Here is a 20,996-nt window from a genome sequence, read left to right on the forward strand (position 1 = left end):
TCTTCGTCAGCCTTATAAAGTCCTTCAAGAAATTCAAAACCCATAATTTCTTGAGCCAAAGAAACGAGCAAGGTTGCTCGCTCACTCAATGCAGCTACTACACGATTAAGAATTCAAGACTTATGCTTAATTACAAATAGAAATTTCAGTAGAAAAGTGGCAAACATGACATGCATCTTATTGACAGTTTTCTGGTTATTAATAAATTTCAGGGCTTGGTGGTCAATGTAAAGCACAAATTTTCGTTGCACTAAATAATGCTCCCACTGCTTCAAAGATCGAACCACAACATAAAAATAAACCCTCAATCATAAGTGCTCCATTTTTAGCGTGCTTCACTAAGTTTTTCTTAAGTAAAAAAATGCAACCAATATATTCTCTTAGTAGAAAACAGCTCCCACACCTACACTCACATCACATTCAACCTTGAATAACTTCTCAAAGTTCGGAAGGGCTAGAATGGGGCGGTGCTCAGCTTTTCTTTAATTTGGGTAAAGCTCTGCTCTTGCTCCTCTCCCCAATTAAAGTTTCCATGCTTCAGACATTTAGTGATAGGTGCAGTAATAATGCTGAAATTTCTGACAAATCTCCTATAAAACATTACAAGGCCATGAAAACTTCACACGTCGTTAACTGTTTTCAAGGTAGGCCAGTCCTGGATAGCTCGTACCTTGTCTTCATCCACATAAATGCCATATGCACTAACAACATAACCTAGAAAAAGCAACTTATTGGTGAGGAAAGTGCACTTTTTCAAGTTAACATACAACTTGTTCTATTGCAAAACTTGTAAAACCTCCCGCAAATGTACCATACGTCATGGAAAAGCGATGAGTTTTACTCGTGACGTCGTTCTCTTTGAAACGACGAATCATGGGCTCAGTTTCGAACTCGAGACCCAAATTTGCATTTTTCCAGCTTTGCCTTTATGCGTGCAACGTTCTTGCTCTTCCTCGATCGCTCTGGCCATCAGTTCTACATCACATAAGAAGATGAAGGATAGATTAATAGAGTTAGCATTTAGTTAAGGAGAGATGACAGATGTCAAAAGGATAAGGAGGGGACAGGAAGTGTACATATAAGGCAAAACGTCACTTTTGGTTCCTGTGGTTTATCATTTTTACCACTAAGGTCCTTGTGGTTTCAACTTGATCATTTTTGCCCCTGTGGTTTTCAATTTAAGCAATCCAAGTCCACTCTCCAATTTCTATCAAATTAGGTTAACTGCTGTTACTTGTTGAAGGGCATTTAAGTCCAAAAACAAGAAAGAGAAAAGAAAAAAAAAAAGGCAAAAGATAGGGGAAGAGAAGCCGTCAGCCACACAACCAGCCCACACGTCAACCACCACACTCTACGCCATCTCCTTAACTCGATACAACTCCATCATCGCCATCTCTCTCCCATCTCGTTTTTCTTTTTATGGATTCCAATCTCTCGTTTCTCTTTCAGTACTCTTTCTTTCTCTTGGTTGACCCAAAAAAAAAACCTCTTTGATGAATTGTTTGTTCCTCAGAGAATATCACAACAACAATAGCAAAACAATCCATATGGGTCATATATCCATGGCTTTTTCTCGCCCGAGTCTCATGTTTGTACAAATCACATGTCTCCCATCCCATACATCAAAAAGCTCTTTTGCACTGAATAGATTGAAAAGAGATGTTATAATCATGTAACCAAGCCAACAAAACTGGATGAATACAAAACAACAAATAAATGGCAAATGAATACGAAAGGCACCGATTGAAGTGCCCTCAGTTTTCTCTCATGTCAAAAAGTCAGAAGCTTCATAACGTAATCAAAGAAAAAGAGACGAACCCATCACAGCCCCACCAACAAATTGAAGAGCAGGATCAGAACGACAACGAAATAGAAGAAGTCCAGTGCCAAATAGCAGTCTCCAACTTCCCTGGCGGCTCCGAGACCTTCGAATAGCAGCCAAGTTCATCAAGATCTAGGTGGTGGAGTTTACTGGGTTGGGGAGATTGGGGTGTGTGTGGTGGTTGGCGGGTGGGCTGGTGAGGGTGGGTTTGGCTGATGGCTTCTCTTCCCCTTATATTTTTCTTCTTTTTAGAAAAGAAAAAATCTTTCTTGTTCTTAGATTTAAATGCCCCTCAACAAGTAACCTGATTGAACTTGAATTGCTTAAATTGAAAATCACAAAGGTAAAAATAATTAAATTGAAAACACAGAAATTTTAATGGTAAAAATGATAAACCACATAGACCAAAAATGATAAAATAGGCACGTGAGAATTGAACCCGACGTGGACTGTGGGAGCAACCGAAGAAGTGTCGCATGGTGAGTTCAATCAAGTGAGACGACAGCGCATCACCAGTATCAAGGACCATCCTCCTCCACATAAAAGCACAAATTTTATTTATTTATTTTTTATAAAGATATTAAACTTAGATATGGACAAAACCATTCACAAAAGTAAGATGCCACATTTTCTACTGTCACGTTACAAAATCAACGGTGGAGATCAAATTAATCGAAAAATAGATTTTTTTTCTTTCCATAAAATGGAAAATTGCCTTTGAAATCTTCCCTTTCTCGAACAGCTAGCCAGCAGCAGCAGCAGCCAACTCTCCCTCTCTCTCATTCTCTTAGGCTTCAGACCCTGAAACCCGACAAAGGTAAACATTAAACAAAGAGAGGAAACCCAGAATTTAATTAGTTGATTAATTAATGGTTTTCCCTCTTTCTCTTCTTCTTCTTTGTGCTCTGGTACTCTCTAGGCATGTTGTTGTGAACTTGTTACCTATTTTGGTTGGTGGGTTTTTCTGGGTTTTATTCACTTAGATCTGGGGGCCATTAAATCTTTAAAATTTACAAGAAACCCAGAAAATCATTTGTAGTTTTTGAGTGTATGAACATAATATATGTGAAAAGTGGTTGGTTTGAATTTTTTTGAAGGGGACGATGAAAATGATGAGGGAGAAGATCAAGATCAAGAAGATTGACAACTTGCCTGCAAGGCAAGTGACCTTCTCAAAGAGGAGGAGAGGGATCTTCAAGAAAGCTGCAGAGTTATCTGTTCTGTGTGAATCTGAGGTGGCAGTTATCATCTTTTCTGCTACTGGCAAGCTTTTTGATTATTCAAGCTCAAGGTACCAGCAACACTTCTTTGACTTTTCCTTCCTTGAAAAAATAACCAGTTAGGTATGATCATGAATCTTGATGTCTCTGTACTCTGACTAGACTTCTCTCTGTGTAAGTGAGAGAGGGAGAGAAGGGTGGAGGAGAAGAGTGCCTTTATGGAAATACTGGTTCTTTCCTGAAATTCCATGGTTTGTTTTTTGGTTGAAAATCCATGTAAAGAAAAAAACAATGCAGAATCCGAAAGCTTCTAAAAAGGAGAGAGAGAGAGAGAGAGAGGGAGCTAGATAGTTGTACTGTATTTCAAAGGAACTAGTTCGACGATTACTACCTACCTTATATATACTTAAGGAAAGTAAAGTATACTTTTGATTAAGACAACTTCTATGAAAACATTATTTTATTAGTTTTCCATGTTTTCATCCTTGCTGCTTCAATCTCATCATATATAAAATATTGGGTGAGGCTTATATAATGAAGAATATCTTTGTCCACGTCCAAGGAGTTAAAACTAATGGTTTCCTCGTGAGAGACACAATATGTTAGAATATCAATTCAATCGTACACTCAAATAAGAATGTTAGACACAATATGTTAGATTATCGATTCCCACAAACGACGAACTTTATACTAGATTCATAGTTTGACCATATAAAATGATATATAATATTCTTTAATAAATATTATATAATCCTTCAAACTTAAGATAGAGGGGGGGTGTTGTGTTTGAAAAGGCGTCCTTTCTATCTCCTCACCTAAATGTGGTCACAAACGTTGAATTATATGATTTGTAGTTTTCTTACTAGGAATTCATAATAAAGCCTTGAAGACTTTCAGCAGGAATATGCATATCCATGTTCTCAAGTAGGGCAATGGGTGGTGGAGCTATGACCATTACATGTTTTTGCCATGAATGCATGCATTTGAGGAAGGAAAAAGAGGGAGGAGGGTGAGTATGAAATGTTAACTATGGAATAAGAATTTAAATATCGTCTTGCTTTGCTTTCAGTCAACAAAAATAATTATATGTGCATGCGTGAGATGAGAGGAAGTTAAAAAAGGGAGGATGGGCTGATCATTTATGTTTTTTTTTTAAAAACAAAAAACAAAAAAAACTAGAAATACCACCTCTAATGTTGTCATATTTTACTTTTCTCGAAGTACATTCTGAAAATGCAAATTAAGAACAAAATTAAATGACAAGGAAAACAAAACACGCGTACTAATGGCCTCTTTTTATATACAAGTGGAGGTCTAATCATTTGTCATTATGAAATTTCTAATCAAATTCCATTGAAAATTTCATTTCAAAGTTAATTTTCTTGGTTTCGAGAAGCTACTAGTTTGTTTACTTTTTTTATTTTCTATTTTTTGAAGCAAAAACAAAAACTATAAAAACGATTTTACTGAAATCAACATACAATTAAAACTAAAGAAGAATAAAAGTGTTGTTCTTTAGCCTTAGATTTTACTTTAAATTATTTTTCAAACTTTTCCAAGTTTCCAAGTAGAGCAATATTAAAAAGTTTTGGAAAAGTATTGCTCTACTTGGTTCTATTATACTAAGTTTTCGAAATATATAATGTGCCGAAAGTCATCGAAAAAACTATGATGCTAAAACAAATATGATTCGTTATATAGTTAAATTCCAAGATGTTATATTTGTATTTGTGTGTTTGAAACTCTAAGGGCTTGATATGCGAGGACATCTTAACACAAGATATAGCATATGTTGTCTTTTCTTACTTACATCGAATTGTATATATTAACGTGCTAAGCGTCCTTAGCCACTTCCACTAAGTTTATCATTCCTCTTCCCATTTCAGTAGGTTTCACCACTTCCATTGCATCCGTCTAAATAGTCCGGGATGTAAACTTAGGTTGTAGGGTTTGTTTAAGGGCGTGTTTCTCTAAAACCACTAGAGAGTTGTCATGACCCAGCTTCACTAGTAAGATATCGTCCGCTTTGGGTTTGGGCAATCACGTTTTTGTTAATGTACTCAAACTTATGCTATTTTGCCCAAAAGACATCTTGCTAGGAAGTCAAGTGCCCACACATATATGGCACTTCAATTTTCCATCCCCGAGGAATGTGAGATTGCTCACTGATCTTTCCCTTCTTGCCTTGTATCCTTCATGGATCACAAGTCTTACAATCCACCCCTCTTGGGGTTCAACGTCCTCATTGGTACACTTTCAGTCAGGGTTCAGCTCTGATATCATTCTGTCATGACCTTGCTTCACTAGCAAGATATTGGCCGCTTTAGGCCTAGGCCCTCCTTGAGCGATGAGGGATTGCTCACTGATCTTACACATTCTTGCCTTGAATCATTCAGGGCTCACAAGTCTTACAAGAGCGCACAACGTTTACTTTTGTCAAGGTTCGGTTGACAAACCGCATAATAGTTTACTAAACAACTACTTATAGGCCTAAGAACCATAAACATACGACTTTTCCTCCTCCACTTGACACACTTGGATCCTAAGAATGTTTGGTTTTAAGAATGAGTGGTTAGCCTTCTCGAAGTATCGGTTTTCTCCTAACATGTCCATTAGAATGAGTCTTGTGTAGCCAAAGTTGGACTTGATACATATCAGAAAGTTACGAATTATTATGCTAGTAATTCCTTTTATCTGTCTAACCCTAACTTATTTACTAACTCTAACTTAGTTGCTATAAGGAGAGATGAGAATAGCGCAAGTGGCTTCAAATTTGCATTCAAGTAGACGAAGAATTGTGATTAGCTTGAATGGTGTAACAGTTTGTAATCATACGGTTATTTTTGTTAGTTTTTAGAACACATTATCTCTAGTATTACTGGCGTCATATCACAAGGGTGCAAATGCATTTGACCCTGGATATTTTTCAATACGTTTGGCATATACGGCCTACATAGATTCAGCCATCCACTGACTAAAAAGGAGGCGAACCAAAGATAACAAGATTCAAAGCATATTCAATGAGGTCCAGATCGAGTTGATGTGAGAGGAATTTTACTTGACGTTTTGATTTGCGTAACCAAACCATGCAGCCAGCCAGCAAGTAGCTTAACGTACGTTCTCATTGTGCATCAGTTTTGGGCCTTTTGGCTGAATTTACTTGCAACACGACCACATCTCAAAATAAACGTGTTAATTTGATTTCAAAATCTTAAATATCTTACTTGTGATGATGGAATGAAATCTTGGTTGATGATGGGGGTCATATTATTTTTTCCTTGGGTAAATTAGTTCCTCTGTTTTTCACTGTCACTGTTGACGTAATTTTTTGTAATAACTTCTAGTGAAATAGGCAAGGCATTCATTATATTTGCTCTCAGTGAGCGAATGTAGAGAATTTTAGTATTAAAAAATTACAGATTATTGAAATAGTGCTTCTTAAAAGGAAGCATACCATACAATACAAAAGAAAACAGACACAAGTGTGTCTTTGTGTTTGCAAACCAGAATTTTTCATAAGGGGTTAATTATTTTCCATTTTTTTGTTTCTCATGTTTGCTTTGTCACATGTATTAATTTGATCTTCTATGTCTACTAACTTACACTAGTGAACATGCCAATTGATTGTGTTTTCCTTTTGTGTTGTGAAGTACCAAGGATGTTATTGAAAGGTATAAAGCGCACATAAATGGTGCTGAAAAATCTGACGAACCGTCTGTTGAGTTGCAGGTAAATGAGTTCAATGGTTTACCTTTTCCATTTCGGACAATACTTCCCTTCTTAAGGAGGAACTCCTTTTACCTTCTATTGTGGCTCAACTACAAAGTGACAAGTGTCCTCTCCTTTTTAATTGTCAAAACTGTTTTTTTTTTTTTTTTTTTTTCACTTTTAATTAAAAAGGAGAGGACACATATCACTTTGTGATTGAGTCACAATAGAAAGCAAGAGTTCCTCCTTATTGGTACGGAGGAAAGTAGTGTCCTTCCATTTCCCCCCTTTTCCCCCCTTTAAATTGTTATGCAATTAATTGTAACTTATTCTGTGAACTGCACTTTGGACCTTCAAAATGTATTTCTATAGCATATGAAGGTTCTGATTGTTTGAACATAAGACAAAAAAAACTATTTTTTTAATTACATTAGGGCTTGTTTGAGACTGCTTCTTTAAGATGTACTTCCGTTCATAAGCGCTTCTAGCAAAAGTGCTGCTATTATAAAGATTTTGAAATTTTCATTAAAAAAAGTGCTTTCAAGAAAAACACGCTTTTAGCCCTTCCATAAACACTCCCAAACAGACCCTAAGACATATGTATATATGCATGCAGCAGGTGGGCCTCTTGGGATAAATATATGTAGGTGGATTTGATAAGTCCATTTCTAGTGGGACTTATCAACTATCAGTCAATCAGATTTTTATTTTTTACTTTTACTGTTAGTTGTTTTCCAAGTGTTTTTTTAATTTTTAATCATACACATGGAAGATAGTAAATTCTTTTAATTTTTAATTATTGGTGACAAACTCTCACTTTGTTGGTTGCATTTGAGGCTTATGTTCTTGTATGTTTAAGTAATTAATTTGATTCCATTTTCAAAATAAAAAAATTGTAATCCATTTTTTATAAGCTTTTCATGTGACAGACAGATTAGATTACCTAAATGATGGTTCCATTTCTCATTTTAGCTAGAAATTGAGAACCACATCAGATTGACCAAGGAGCTTGAGGAGAAGAGCCGCCAGCTAAACCTCGATGGAGTAAAATGTCGTTAGCCCTAAGAAATAAGTTTCTTTCCGGCTAGAGATTGTGTTTTGGTGCTCAAGTAGCGGTTGGTTAGGTAGTAAAAATATGTTGAAGTTTTGCCCAAACAATATATTATGCTATGACTCGAGTGGCTTATCGAGGACATTCTGATTTTATCGTGCCATCTTAATCAGTACAAGTTCTTTTTCCATTTCCCTTAATCTAATTTTGAATTGCTCTGCAAGTTGGGTTTGTTGCTATTAATTAGATCTCTAAGTTTTTCTAAGGTATTAATGACTAGGACAAATTGTAAATCCATATTCTTGTATGTTTAAGTAATTCATTTGATTCCATTTTCAAAATAAAGAAATCGAATGTTTAAGTTGTTTCATTGTTTCCTTTTCGGGGCTGATGTTTATAAGCTTTTCATGTAACAGAGACAGATTAGATTACCTAAATGACGGTTCCATTTCTCATTTTAGCCAGAGAATGAAAACCACATCAGATTGAGCGAGGAGCTAGAGGAGAAGAGCCGCCAGCTGAGGTAATAATTTGTAAGATATATTTGGCTGTTTAGCTGGTATTATATCGTTTGATGTATCTGCTGAAATTGGACTGGCTTGCAACAGGCAGATGAAAGGAGAGGATCTTGAAGAGCTGAATTTTGATGAGTTGCAGAAGTTAGAACAACTGGTGGATGCAAGCCTTGGCCGTGTGATTGAAACTAAGGTCTGCCCTAGCTAATTTCTTTTATAGTAAGCATGGTGCGAAGGCATCACTCTGTATTGTGGTTTAGGGCTCATTTTGGAGTGATTCTGGATGAGCCAGAATCACTTCTGGGAAAAAACATCTTCCATGTGCTTCTCCATAAAAGTGATTATTGACCTATCCAGAATCACTCGTAAACAAGCCCTTAATGATCGAAATCCTTGTAGAAAGTTAGTTAAATGGTTTAATGATCGAAACCGTTGCAAATGTTCTTTCAGGACGAACTGATTATGAGTGAGATTATGGCACTTGAAAGAAAGGTTAGACGATTAATACGTACTCTGTAAATGAAAAACAAATTTCAACTATTTACAATAATCAGGATTTTTTTAAAATATATAAATTAACATCAATAATCATAACCAAGTTTGGCTCTGGTTTTTTTCTTCCATGCACCGACTAAAATTTCAGAGATCTGAGCTTGTAGAAGCCAACAAACAGCTAAGGCAGAGGGTAAGCAACTACCACAATCATGTACATATTTCTTCAGGATTCTCCTTTCTGTTTGTTTTTAAATGAAAAAAATGGGTGATTCTTTTCTTAATTTTGTATGTTTTTTGCATAGCAGATGTTATCCAGAAGAAATATTGGACCTGCGCTTATGGAGCCGGAGAGGTTGAATAATAATATTGGAGGCGGAGGAGAAGAAGAAGGCATGTCATCTGAATCTGCTACCTCCACCACCTGCAACAGTGCTCCCTGTCTCTCTCTTGAAGATGACTCCGACGACGTCACTTTATCTCTCAAACTGGGGTGAGCTGGCTACTTTTGCTTTGCTATATTTTGATATTTATATGTTCATCGAAATTTTACATTTATTATTATTTTTTTTGTTATTGAAAATCAACACAAAAGGGGCTATTGAAAACATACAGGGAGGAAATGTATTCCAGTCTCTCTAGACTAAAACAACATAACCTGCATAAAGTCGTATACAAGTTAAAAATATCTTCACCAACAAATGTTGATGTTGATGGGCAGTTGCATTCATGGTATTTCAATTACTCTTCACCTTTTTAACAAATTTGCTTATCACCTTTTATTTTGTCTGAATTTCAGGCTTTTATAATTTCCTTGGTTAAGAAGTGGAGGGTTGTGATTGTGTGTAAGATAAATAAAGAAAATCGAGGTATTGTAAGATATCTGTGATTGTGGGTGTGTCTTAACTCGATACAAGATTGAAAAATATTGAGGGGAAAGTAACTTTGTGTTGTATCTAAACCTATGTATTTTATGCAACCTAACATATTGCGCCTGCTTTGGAGACTCTTGTTGACTTTGTATTTGCTTGGGTTATCAATGTTGCGGCATAGGCCAACCTTACTAAAGGATTCTAAGGTCTCATTTGGTGGGCGGGTCGTAGATTGGAGCCCCATTCTCGAGCTTGTATATGAAATAATTGTCCAATTTAATGAGTTCAATTTTGTTTTTTATTTAGCCCTGAACATTGGGGGAAAAGACATCTCATTAACCACAAAAAGGACATGATGTAAAACAGATGGCGGAAGCAATCGAAGAAGAATTGGAGAGATGTGCATACAAAGGTAAATCTGGCAAACTGCATATTCGGGCTTTGAGCTTAGAATCTGGCAAACTGCATGTGCGTACAAGTGTCTTTGGGCTACGCAATGTTATTAATTGCACATTGCGTGGATGCAAATTTGATAAGGGTATATAGGCTTGGCCCTTTGAGTAGGGCCAGGGCTTAGTTTATTGAAGATAGGGCTGACCCGATTCTGTTAACTTTGTTTTCGCATAAATGAAAAACCCATGTATAATCGCATTGTCTGCGTGGATTAAATTCATACAAAAAAGAGGAGTAAAGACAAAGCCAAGTGTCGCGACTCGCCTGAGCAAAGGACGCTGACACGACAGCGCATGACCTGTTTCAAAGGCCATCCTCCTCCACATAAAAATAAAATTCCCTTCTTTTTTTCTTTTGCAGCCCGACAAGTACTAAGAATTAAATCCACTCCAACAAAAACAAAAAGAAGTAAACCTACAATTTTTTTTAAACAAACTAAATTTAGATATGGACAGAACCATTCACAAAAGTAAATTAGATGCCACACTTTCTACTGTCACGATACAAAATCAACGGTGGAGATCGCATTTATCAACTTCAAGTGCATCTGTCACCGTTGATTTGCTCAGGTTTCCTACCTAGTTTTCCCAAAAGATACCGGAAGTAAAAAAAAACAAAAAACAGAGAATAATAGAAAAAGGTATGTAATTGTTTGTCCATAAAAGGGAAAAATTCAGTTTGAAATTCATTTTAATCCCTTCCTTCGTTGAACAGTCAGCCAGCAGGAGAAGCAGCCATTTCTCTCTCTCATTCTCTTTGTTTTTCTGGAAACACCAAAACCCAAAAAGGTAAACAGTAAACAAAGAGAGGAAAACCCAGAATTTTAATTAGTTAATTAATTTATTAATGGTTTTTCCTCTTTCTCCTCTTCTTCTTCTTCTTCTTCTTCTTCTTCTTTGTGCTTTGGTACTCTAGGCATGTTGTTGTGAACTTGTGACCTATTTTGGTTGGTGGGTTTTTACGGGTTTTTTTCACTTAGATCTGAGGGGCATTAAATGTTTAAAATTTAGAAGAAACCCAGGAAATGTTGTGTAGCTTTTGAGTGTATGAACATAATATATGTGAAAAGTGGTTGGTTTGAACTTTTTTGAAGGGGGGATGGTGAAGATGATGAGGAAGAAGATCAAGATCAAGAAGATTGACTACTTGCCTGCAAGGCAGGTGACCTTCTCAAAGAGGAGGAGAGGGATCTTCAAGAAAGCTAAAGAGCTATCTGTTCTGTGTGAATCTGAGGTGGCAGTTATCATCTTTTCTGCTACTGGCAAGCTTTTTGATTATTCAAGCTCAAGGTACCAGCAACATACCTTATAATTCTTTTGACTTTTCCTTCATTGAAAAAATAACCAATATGATCTCTCTGAAGTCTGTCTGTCTTCTCTCTGTATGGGTGAGAGAGGAGTGAGAGAGAGATTCTAAGATTCAGTCATTTGGGTCAAAATATATTTGGAGGAGAAGGGTGCCTTTATGGAAATATTTTTTTCCTGAAATTCCATGGTTTGAAATGAACTGTGGGCTAGAATGCAAAGAAAAAAAAAAAAGGAGAATCCAAAAGCTTCTAAAAAGAATAGAGAGAGAGAGAGAGAGAGAGAGAGAGCTAGATATAGTTCGACGTATACTTCAGGAAAGTAAAGTATACTTTTGATTAAGACAACGTGTAGCTTTTTTTTTTTTTTTTTTTTTGGTCATAAGACCGACAACGTCTAGCTAGGTGTACCAATTTGAGAAATATTATTTTATTAGGTGTCGCAGTTTGAGAAATATTATTTTATTAGGAAATGGATAAAATAAATGGTTCCCCTGCGAGAGACACGGTAAGTTAGACCATCAATCAAATCATACACTGACACGAGAATGCCGATAGTGAGTTCTATCTGCAGACATAAAATGAAAGATAGTTAAAGAGAGTATTATATGATTTGTAGTTTTCTTACTTAGGAATAAAGTGATATGATGATGACTTTGGGAATTCATCATGGAAGCCTTGAAGACTTTCAGCAGGAATATGATTCCATGCTCTCAAGTAGTTCTCCCCAAGTAGGGCAGTGGGTGGTGGAGCTATGGCCATAACATGTTTTTGCCATGAATGCATGCATGAGAGGAAGGACAAAGAGGGAGGAGGGTGAGAATGAAATTTTAACTATGGAATAAGAATTTAAATATGGTCATGCTTCCTTTCAGTTTACGAAATATAATTGCACAAAGTAAGCACTGATAATTTGTATTAAAAAATGTTTAAAAATAAAAAACTAGAAATATCACCTCTACTAAGGTGGTCTTCTTTAACCCAAACTACACTGCATAAAAAGATGCTCTCTATATGTCGATGGTCTTTTAAGTTGTCCATGGTGTGGAATTAACGATGTTTTTTATTTATAAAAAAGTTATTATCTAAAAGACATCTATTTGTTAGAGAGTGAATTCCGTTATTTAGATGTTCTTACTTTACTTTTTTTTGTTCTTTTCGTTAGGGAGGGGAAGAGGGAGTAGTATATTGGGTTGCCTTAAGATTGTCTCTTACGTTACTATTAGGCCTTGTTTGGTTCATGGGAAAGGAGATTTGGTAAGTCCAGGCCCATGGGAAAGTATGGGGGAAAGTGAAGCCATCCCCCCAACTTGGGTTTTATTTTCCCTTCTCATGGGAAAGTTTGGGAAAATGAGCCAATATTAAATAAACATTTTTCATGACCATTTTGTTCCCATTAACAATTTAGAATTACAATATATCATTAAATGCATTCTTTTTTTATTTGATTTAATATGGGTATAATTGAAAATTTATACAAACTTTGTTTTCCATTCGTACTCAATACAAACATGGGAAATGAAATAAAGTGATATCTCCTGGTTACTTTCCCAACATTACCAAACATGGGAAAGGTATCTTCCATTTCCCATCCCTTGGGAAATAACATGGTAAATGATTTTCCCTCAAATTCGTTCCGTGAACGAAACAGGGCCTTAAACATACGTATAATTAAGGAAAGAGAATAAAAGGAGGCACGCATATCTTGAACTACAATTTGAAAATGCAAATGCAAATTAAGAAGAAAATTATTAAAAGACAAAGGAAGCAAAACTATAAGTGGCAAACACGTACTAATGGCCTGTTTTGATAATAAAAAATGCTTTGATACAAAGGGAGGTCTCAGTTAAAAATTACAAAATGGGGGAAACCAGGGGCGAAACTACCTACAAGGCTATCCTGGGCAGTAGGCCAGCCTAGGTAGCTTTTTGAAGATATTTTTTTTAACCTATTGTAGCCCATGTTTAAAGAAAAATAAAATTAAACCTATATAGCCCATCAACTTGTCGTTCTCACTTGTGGTTGGGACCCTCGTTTTGTGGTCTTTTTGGCAATTTCCCCACAATTTCTAAGAATATGGAAATATTATTTTTTCCAAAGTCTGTTTTGTGGTCTTCTTGACGGTTTTCCCATTGTTATCGTGTTAACCCTTTTGTTGCATTTAATTTGTAAATTTTTTTATGCTAAACTTATTGGAAATTAGTTAATAGGGCTATGAACTAGGATTATATGATTTAATGTTCTAGAAAAAAAAAATATAGAAATTGTAAGTTAAAAAATATCATTAGATTTTAAGCTAAAAATTTTAGCTAGCCCACCTTTCGAAAAATTCCTAGTTTCGCCCATAGAGGAGACCTTTAACTGTTTGTGCAAGTAGGCAATTTCTAATTTGTTTCAATTGTAATTTTCATTTAAAAGTTTTTTTTTCTAGGTTTTTGGGCCTAATTGACATGTTATATGCAAAGCTACTACTAGTTTGTCCACTTCTTTTTTTAAGGTCTCCATTTGAGCATATGTACAGGTTACACTGTTATGACTCGTTTGGTACGTCGGGCTGTATTGACTAATTTCTATCGGATAGTATTAATCTATTCCGGATAAATAGTCTAATTAAGTTATATTTTGCTTGGTCATGTTCCGGATAATATCGGATTAGATTATATTTGTACAAAAAATTCTTTGATAATTTAAGTAGAAATATAGACAATATAGACAATATAATTTGCATATATATAATTAAGAGAAAGATAAAAAGAATATATTGAAGCCCAACAAAAGCAGTCATGAAGAGAATCAACAACCAGTATTAGCAACACGAAAATAACTAGAAAACAAACCAACAAAACACCAAAAGTATAAATATATATATATATATATAGCAAGAAAAATGTAGCCGCATGTATTGTTCTAATCGCTGACTTGGGATGATAATTTGATGATTGAGTTGGATACCTGGAGAAGATGAAATACATAAAAAAAAAAAAATGCAAGAAAAACTCAGCAACATGTATACACAACCGCATGATGATTATTTGATTATTGTGTTGGATACAAAGCCTCATTTTGTTCCAATACAGTAAGAAAAAAAAGGTCATAAAGGAAAAACTCATAATCTAATTTCCATAAAGATTTAATGAGAGAGAGAGAGAGAGAGAGAGAGAATAACCTTGGAGAAGAACCGTAGGGAGAAGAAGATGAAAATGGCGTCACCGGATTTTTCACGTGAACGTGTGTTTTTTTTCCCTAATTGTATAATTAAGCGTGTATTATCTAAACCATGATGTGTGAGTTGTATTAGTTGGTCAGGTAAGGAGAGTATTAAAAGTCCAACCTGGATAAAATAATCAGGTAATTAAATAATACAAGTTGACAAAAAAACCTGACGTAGACTATTTACTCATATCCAAAGCTAATACGGTGTACTAAACGAGCCCCGAGTGTATATGCAACCAAAACAATAACCATTTACAACTTAGCCTTAGATTTTTCTTTACATTTACATTATTTTTCGAACTTTTCCAAGTTCCCTAGTAGAGCAATATTGGTCCAAATTTTCAAATTTTAAATAGGGTGTCAACCTTAATTGTAATTTAAAAGTTGGGAAAAGTATTGCTCTACTTGGTTCTATTATACTAAATTTTAAAAGATTTATTAGTACTAAAACGTTATATCCCAAAGTCATACGTGAAGTTTAAACAATAATACAAAATTGTTTCAATCTTCATGTATGTGTTCATGAAACTCATCCATTATTATAGTTCTGTTTTAGGCTAAAAGTAACTTTTGGTTCATGTGGTTTATCATTTTTACCACAGAGGTCCTTATAGTTTCAATTTGGTTATTTTTGCTCATATAATTTCAATTTGAAGTAATTTAAGGACAATTCTTAATTTTTGTTACATGCAGAGGGGCAATTCGGTACGCATATTGTTAAAATAAATCATTCCTTTTAAACTAAACAATATATATAGCAAAAGACCCACTAGTGTAGTGGTTAGGAGCAATTGCTCCCCCAAGATAGGTTATGGGTTCGAGTCCTAGCATCCATGTAGTGTGTGTGAGTTTAGTATATTATCGTCCCTCTCAATAGGAAAGGTCTTCAAAAAAAAAAAAAACATATATAAATTTAAAATAAAAATAAAACCTCTCACCCATTAACGATTTTTAAAAATTAAAAAAAAAAAAAAAATTACATATATGCTAGAGTCTGCCATTTCAAGCGATGGGCCCCTATTGGTAGTACAATTGGATCGGGTCGGAGCATTGGCCTCAAGTACATCTCCAAGAGTATGTTAACGGGCTAGAGTCTGCCATTTAAGTTTTATTCGTATTTTTATTTTTGAAACTCTTAGGCCCCGTTTGGTTCACGGAATGGATTTGAGGGGAAATCAATACCCATGTAATTTCCCAAGGAATGGGAATGAAAGATTCCTTTCCCACGTTTGGTAATGTTGGGAAAGTAACTGGGAGATTTCACTTTGTTTCCTTTCCCATGTTTGTTTTGAGTAGGAATGGAAAACAAAGTTTGTATACTTTTCCAATTATATCCATATTAAATCAAATAAAAAAAGAATGCATTTAATGATACATTGTAATTATAAATTGTTCATAGGGAAAAAATAGTCATGAAATTTGTGTATTGAATGTTGGCTCATTTCCCCAAACTTTCCCATGAGGAGGGAAAACAAAACCCAAGTTAAGAGGAGGGCATCACTTTCCCCCCTACTTTCCCATGTGCAAGGCATCCATTTCTCATGCCTGGACTTACCAAATATGGGAAAGCAATTGAATTTCCATTCCCAAGCCTCCTTTCCCATGAACCAACATTCTTAAGAACCTTAGCCGCTTCCACTAACAAGATTCAAAGCATATTGCAATGAGGCCCATAGTTGATGTGAGAGGAACTGTGACTAACATTTTTGAGGCCCACTCATTATTATTTGACTTGATATGGTCTCAGGTCGGTTTGCCTTGTGTTCTAAAATACCTCAGCTGCTTTGGTCTTATATATAATAATTCTATAAAATAGATATTAAGGAATTCAATCAAAAGCAAGGTGTCATCCCAAGCTTTATGGCTTAGCATTGAAGTCTTGTCGGTGAGAGAAGGTAGAGAATTTTAGTATGAAAATATTACAGATTGTTAAAGCCCTGAATACTCTTTAAAATTGGGCTCTTCTTTAAATAGTGATTTTATTTTAATACAAGCGATAGTCTAAATTACTCTAAATTAATCTAATTTACGGGGAGAGGGATTCGAACTTGGGTGCAAGGTGGGTGGGCTCAGCTCACTGCCCTGACCAACTAGGCTAACTAATGTCAGCTGAAATAGTGTTTTCTAAAAGGAAGCATACCGTACAATAGTATATACAAAAGAAAATAAACAAAAGTGTGTCTTTGTGTTTGCAAACCATAAATTTTTCACAAGGGGTTAATTATTTTCCCTTTTTTTTTGTTTCTCATGTATGCTTTGTCCCATGTATTAATTTGATCTTCTATGTCTACTAACTTAAACTGGTGAACATGCCAATTGGTTGTTTATTCCTTTTGTGTTGTGAAGTACAAAGGATGTTGTTGAAAGGTACAAAGCGCACACAAATAGTGTCGAAAAATCGGACGAACTGTCTGTTGAGCTTCAGGTAAATGAGTTCAATGGTTTACCTTTTCCATTTCCCCACTTTAATTGTTCTGCAATTAATTGTAACAAATTCTGTGATCTGCACTTTGGAGCTTCAAAATGTGTCTCCATATCATCTGAGGTTCTGATTGTAAAACCTTTTGGTTTGAAAAAGTGAAAAAGGAAAAGAACAGTCATATACAAGTCTCAAGATCATAATAAAAGGCCAGAATTTGACCTTATCTCAAATTCTTGCAAATTGTATTGGCTGGTATTAAATCCGTAAGCTTTCTGAGGGAGTTTGAGAACGATGTGGAATATGTTTCCTGCACCTGGTAAACTATTGTCTAGAGTACCACATTGACATCAGTGATTTTCTTTCATAAATGTAGTACACGATTTTACTACTATATTTGGAATGCAAATTTAACAAGTATGCCCTACATCACATGTTGTGTGTCTCTCTCAGTGTTGCTGAGATCCTAACCTTGAAACTTGTTTAATCTCTCCACAAAGGGTGCCCCAAACCTCTAGGCGGTGACAAACTCCCACTTTGTTGGTTGCATTTGATTTGAGGCTTATGTTCTTGCATGTTTAAGTAATTAATTTGATTCCATTTTCAAAATTAAAAAAATTGTAATCCATTTTTTATAAGCTTTTCATGTGATAGACAGATTAGATTACCTAAATGATGGTTCCATTTCTCATTTTAGCTAGAAATTGAAAACCACATCAGATTGACCAAGGAACTTGAGGCGAAGAGCCGCCAGCTGAGGTAATAATTTGTAAGATATATTTGGCTGTTTAGCTGGTATTATATCGTTTGATGTATCTGCTGAAATTGGACTGGCTTGCAACAGGCAGATGAAAGGAGAGGATCTTGAAGAGCTGAATTTTGATGAGTTGCATAAGTTAGAACAACTGGTGGACGCAAGCCTTGGCCGTGCGATTGAAACTGAGGTCTGACCTAGCTAATTTCTTTTCTAGTAAGCATGGTGGGAAGGCATTAATTACTCTGTATTGTGGTTTAATGATCGATCGAAACCGTTGGAGAAAGTTAGTTAATTGGTTTAAGACATTGAATTTGTGTTCCAATATATAAACAACACAAGGTCTCAAACAAACACTCAAATCCTTACCATTTAATGAAATGGTCTCTGATATTGTTTTTGTTTTTCTCTCGATGATTCTTGAATGAAAACCTAAATAATGAACCGTTGGAACAATATAAAGTATGTCCCACAATTGTCCTTTGTTTGAAAAACTCCTTTGTGCAAACAGGGTATATAATTGTTCTTTTTATTGAAAAGCGTAGGTGTATTCTGGGTTGTCACTGAGGTTTGAGTTGCTATTATAGCTGGTTTATTTTCTGAAAACTATAGGTGTATGCAGTTTTGGTTACATATATGCAAATAAGCTATGAGATGTAAACGCAAATATTCCATTCCTTTTCAGGAAGAACTGAATATGAGTGAGATTATGGCACTTGAAAGAAAGGTTAGACGATTGATATACTGTACATATACTCTGTAAATGAAAAGAAATTTCAACTATTTATAATAATCAAGACTCTAACATCAGCAATAATAACCAAGTTTGGCTCTGGTTTTCTCTTCTATTCACTGACTATAATTTCAGGAAGCTGAGCTGGTAGAAGCCAACAACCAGCTACGGCAGAGGGTAAGCAACTACCACAATCATGTACATATTTCTTCTTTCTTCTTTCTTTCTTTCTTTTTACTTTGTATTTTTTTGCATAGCAGATGTTATCCAGAGGAAATATTGGACCTGCGCTTATGGAGCCGGAGAGGTTGATTAATAATATTGGAGGTGGAGGAGAAGAAGAAGGCATGTCATCTGAATCTGCCACAAATGCAACCATCAGCAGCTGCAGCAGTGGTCTCAGTCTATCTCTTGAAGATGACTGCTCCGACGTCACCTTAGCTCTCAAACTGGGGTGAGCTAGCTACTTTTGCTTTTCTTTGCCAGATATTTGCTATTTATATATATATATAGTTTATTGTTTATATCTCTTTGCTTTTTAAGTTTGAGTACAAGCTAGACTTCTGGTGTGCAAATCAATGCTTTTTTTCACTGGGATAAGGCCCAAAAAAATTAATTATGATCAGGGATTTCTCACACACACAATTATGATCGTATCTGAGACTTCTGGTGTTCAAATTAATGCTCTTTTCCAATGGGCTAAGGCCCGTTGGTTTGTTTAGATTTATTTCTTGATTATGGGTTTCATTTTTAACTCTACCAAACCAAAATACTGGATTTTAGAAGGTAAAAAAAAAAAAAACCAAACTCATCGACAAAGTCAACATGAATTTCAGATAAATTGTACAAAGCCAGGTGCACTATGATTTTTTATTTTTCCTATCTGCTTCAATATTTGCAGTAATATGTTATAAGTGCTCATTTGGGCCTAACCGTTTTCACCTCTTTACCACTTGCCCTCCCAAGTCTTGGGCCTGCTTCGATTGAAGATGTTTTATGGGTTTGTAGGGCAAGTTTATTTGGAAGTTTCATTTTTGTGTCTTTGGGCTATTTCATTTTTGTGTTTATTTAAATTGAAAGAAGTTAGTGACTTTCACTAAAATTTCACATTTAAAAAAAATATGTTTTTATAGAAAATAATAGATGGTTTATTTGAATTAACGTCAGCATTGTTGCGTTGCAATTAGGTCCAAATAAAACTATTTTAAACCATTTTATATAAAAGTAATAATAATTAACTTGCCCCTATTTCTCTATTGAAAATACAGAAAGCTTCAATTATGGGATCCCAATATAGTGCTATTGAAAACATATGGGAGAAAATGTATTCCACGCTCTCTAAACTAAAATAGCAATATACAACTTAAAACATCTCCACCAACTAGGGCTGTGCAGGATCCAAACCAATCCACTAAAACCGACCAATTCAATCCAATCCAATCCAATTTTCATTGGTTTTGACAACATTGATGGATTGGATTGGATTAGAAAAATAGAAATCCAATTGGATTGGATCGGATGGCGGATCAAGAATTGAAAATCCAACCTAAACCGAACCAATCCAATATACACATTAATATACTTTCATATTGTATAATATTTACATTTCATCTTGTTTCTCACTAATATATTAATCTTACTTTCGAAAAAATTAAAACATTAACACATTAAATATAATATTATATTAATTTATATTAAAAATTAATATATTAATGTCATATCTTTCATCATATTGAATTTTGAATTAAATGTTATGAAAGATTATGAAGTTTTTTTTATCATAATTATTTTTTCATACAAACCGATCATCCAATCCAATCCAATCCAATGTACATTGGATTGGATTGGATTGGATCCTGACATCCAAACACATTGGATTGGATTGTAAAATTTGTAATCCAATGGAAGATTGGATTGGATTGGATTGGTAAAAAACCATTGGTTTCGAACCGATGCTCACCCCTACCACCAACATATCTTGATGCGCAGTTGCATTTATGGTAGTTTAATTATCCTTCACCATTTTAATAAATTTGCTTATCACTTTGTATTTTCTCCAAATCTCAGGCTTCCCTAATTTCTATGGTTAAGACATGGTGAAAGATGAAAGTTTACTCTCCTTATAGCTAACCCTAATTTCCATGGTTAAGAAGTGGAGAAAGATGAAAGTTTACTCTTCTTATAGCTAAATAAAGTCGAGGTATTGTAAGATATTAGTAATTGTGTGTTTTAACTCGATACAAGATTAAAAAATATTGAAGGGAGAGTAACTTTGTGTTGTATCTAAACCTATGTATTACATGCAGCCTAACATATTTCTCTTTGACTCAAGTATTATATTTAGAACTTTGCATCAATGTAGCCTAACATATTACTTGATTATTTTTATAATAAAAAATTCAAAAGGTAAGTTTTGAAGGTAGTTATCCCTCATTTGTTGT

At 35.0% G+C, this 20,996-nt stretch overlaps 2 protein-coding genes and 1 long non-coding RNA gene across 10 annotated transcripts; 2 read left to right on the plus strand and 1 right to left on the minus strand.

Annotated features, from left to right (window-relative positions):
• Window positions 1–564: 564 nt before the first annotated feature.
• On the minus strand, window positions 565–2,121 carry LOC110751902 (uncharacterized). Its single transcript, XR_002525924.2, has 3 exons — window positions 1,819–2,121; window positions 1,077–1,640; window positions 565–975 (listed from the first exon to the last, which is right to left on the minus strand). It is a non-coding gene; the product is annotated as an uncharacterized LOC110751902 (long non-coding RNA).
• Window positions 2,122–2,485: 364 nt separating this feature from the next.
• On the plus strand, window positions 2,486–10,378 carry LOC110751892 (MADS-box protein AGL24). 8 transcript variants are annotated; one of them, XR_015832959.1, is made up of 11 exons: window positions 2,486–2,639; window positions 2,920–3,113; window positions 3,932–4,051; window positions 6,693–6,771; window positions 8,263–8,324; window positions 8,410–8,509; window positions 8,767–8,808; window positions 8,960–9,022; window positions 9,117–9,301; window positions 9,404–9,540; window positions 10,047–10,378. XR_015832959.1 is itself a non-coding variant. In XM_088247198.1 (10 exons), the coding sequence occupies exons 2-10, from the start codon at window positions 2,926–2,928 to the stop codon at window positions 10,123–10,125; spliced, it is 918 nt and encodes a 305-aa protein (XP_088103324.1). In that variant the 5' UTR covers window positions 2,486–2,639; window positions 2,920–2,925; the 3' UTR covers window positions 10,126–10,378. The 8 variants fall into 8 exon arrangements, 7 of the variants coding, with proteins under 7 accessions (XP_088103324.1, XP_088103325.1, XP_088103326.1 ...); XM_088247198.1 differs by lacking the exon at window positions 9,404–9,540; XM_088247199.1 differs by lacking the exon at window positions 9,404–9,540 and having other exon boundaries at window positions 8,960–9,001.
• A 435-nt stretch (window positions 10,379–10,813) lies between these two features.
• On the plus strand, window positions 10,814–20,912 carry LOC110751893 (MADS-box protein AGL24-like). Its single transcript, XM_021952434.2, has 9 exons — window positions 10,814–10,921; window positions 11,227–11,422; window positions 16,996–17,074; window positions 17,766–17,827; window positions 17,913–18,012; window positions 18,508–18,549; window positions 18,691–18,732; window positions 18,816–19,009; window positions 20,623–20,912. The coding sequence occupies exons 2-9, from the start codon at window positions 11,232–11,234 to the stop codon at window positions 20,630–20,632; spliced, it is 720 nt and encodes a 239-aa protein (XP_021808126.1). The 5' UTR covers window positions 10,814–10,921; window positions 11,227–11,231; the 3' UTR covers window positions 20,633–20,912.
• The last annotated feature ends 84 nt before the right edge of the window (window positions 20,913–20,996 follow it).

This window comes from Prunus avium, chromosome 1, assembly GCF_965620075.1.
Source record: "Prunus avium chromosome 1, drPruAviu1.hap1.1, whole genome shotgun sequence".
Lineage (NCBI taxonomy): Eukaryota > Viridiplantae > Streptophyta > Magnoliopsida > Rosales > Rosaceae > Prunus > Prunus avium.

Excerpts from the sequence above, each read along its gene's own strand:
- LOC110751893 (XM_021952434.2), top strand. The coding sequence starts at position 11,232 with ATGGTGAAGATGATGAGGAAGAAGATCAAGATCAAGAAGATTGACTAC. Across the intron at positions 17,075-17,765 it reads AACTGTCTGTTGAGCTTCAG|CTAGAAATTGAAAACCACAT; the intron begins GTAAATGAGTTC and ends TTCTCATTTTAG. Across the intron at positions 18,550-18,690 it reads TTATGGCACTTGAAAGAAAG|GAAGCTGAGCTGGTAGAAGC; the intron begins GTTAGACGATTG and ends CTATAATTTCAG.
- LOC110751892 (XM_088247198.1), top strand. The coding sequence starts at position 2,926 with ATGAAAATGATGAGGGAGAAGATCAAGATCAAGAAGATTGACAACTTG. Across the intron at positions 4,052-6,692 it reads AAGGAAAAAGAGGGAGGAGG|TACCAAGGATGTTATTGAAA; the intron begins GTGAGTATGAAA and ends TGTGTTGTGAAG. Across the intron at positions 8,809-8,959 it reads TTATGGCACTTGAAAGAAAG|AGATCTGAGCTTGTAGAAGC; the intron begins GTTAGACGATTA and ends CTAAAATTTCAG.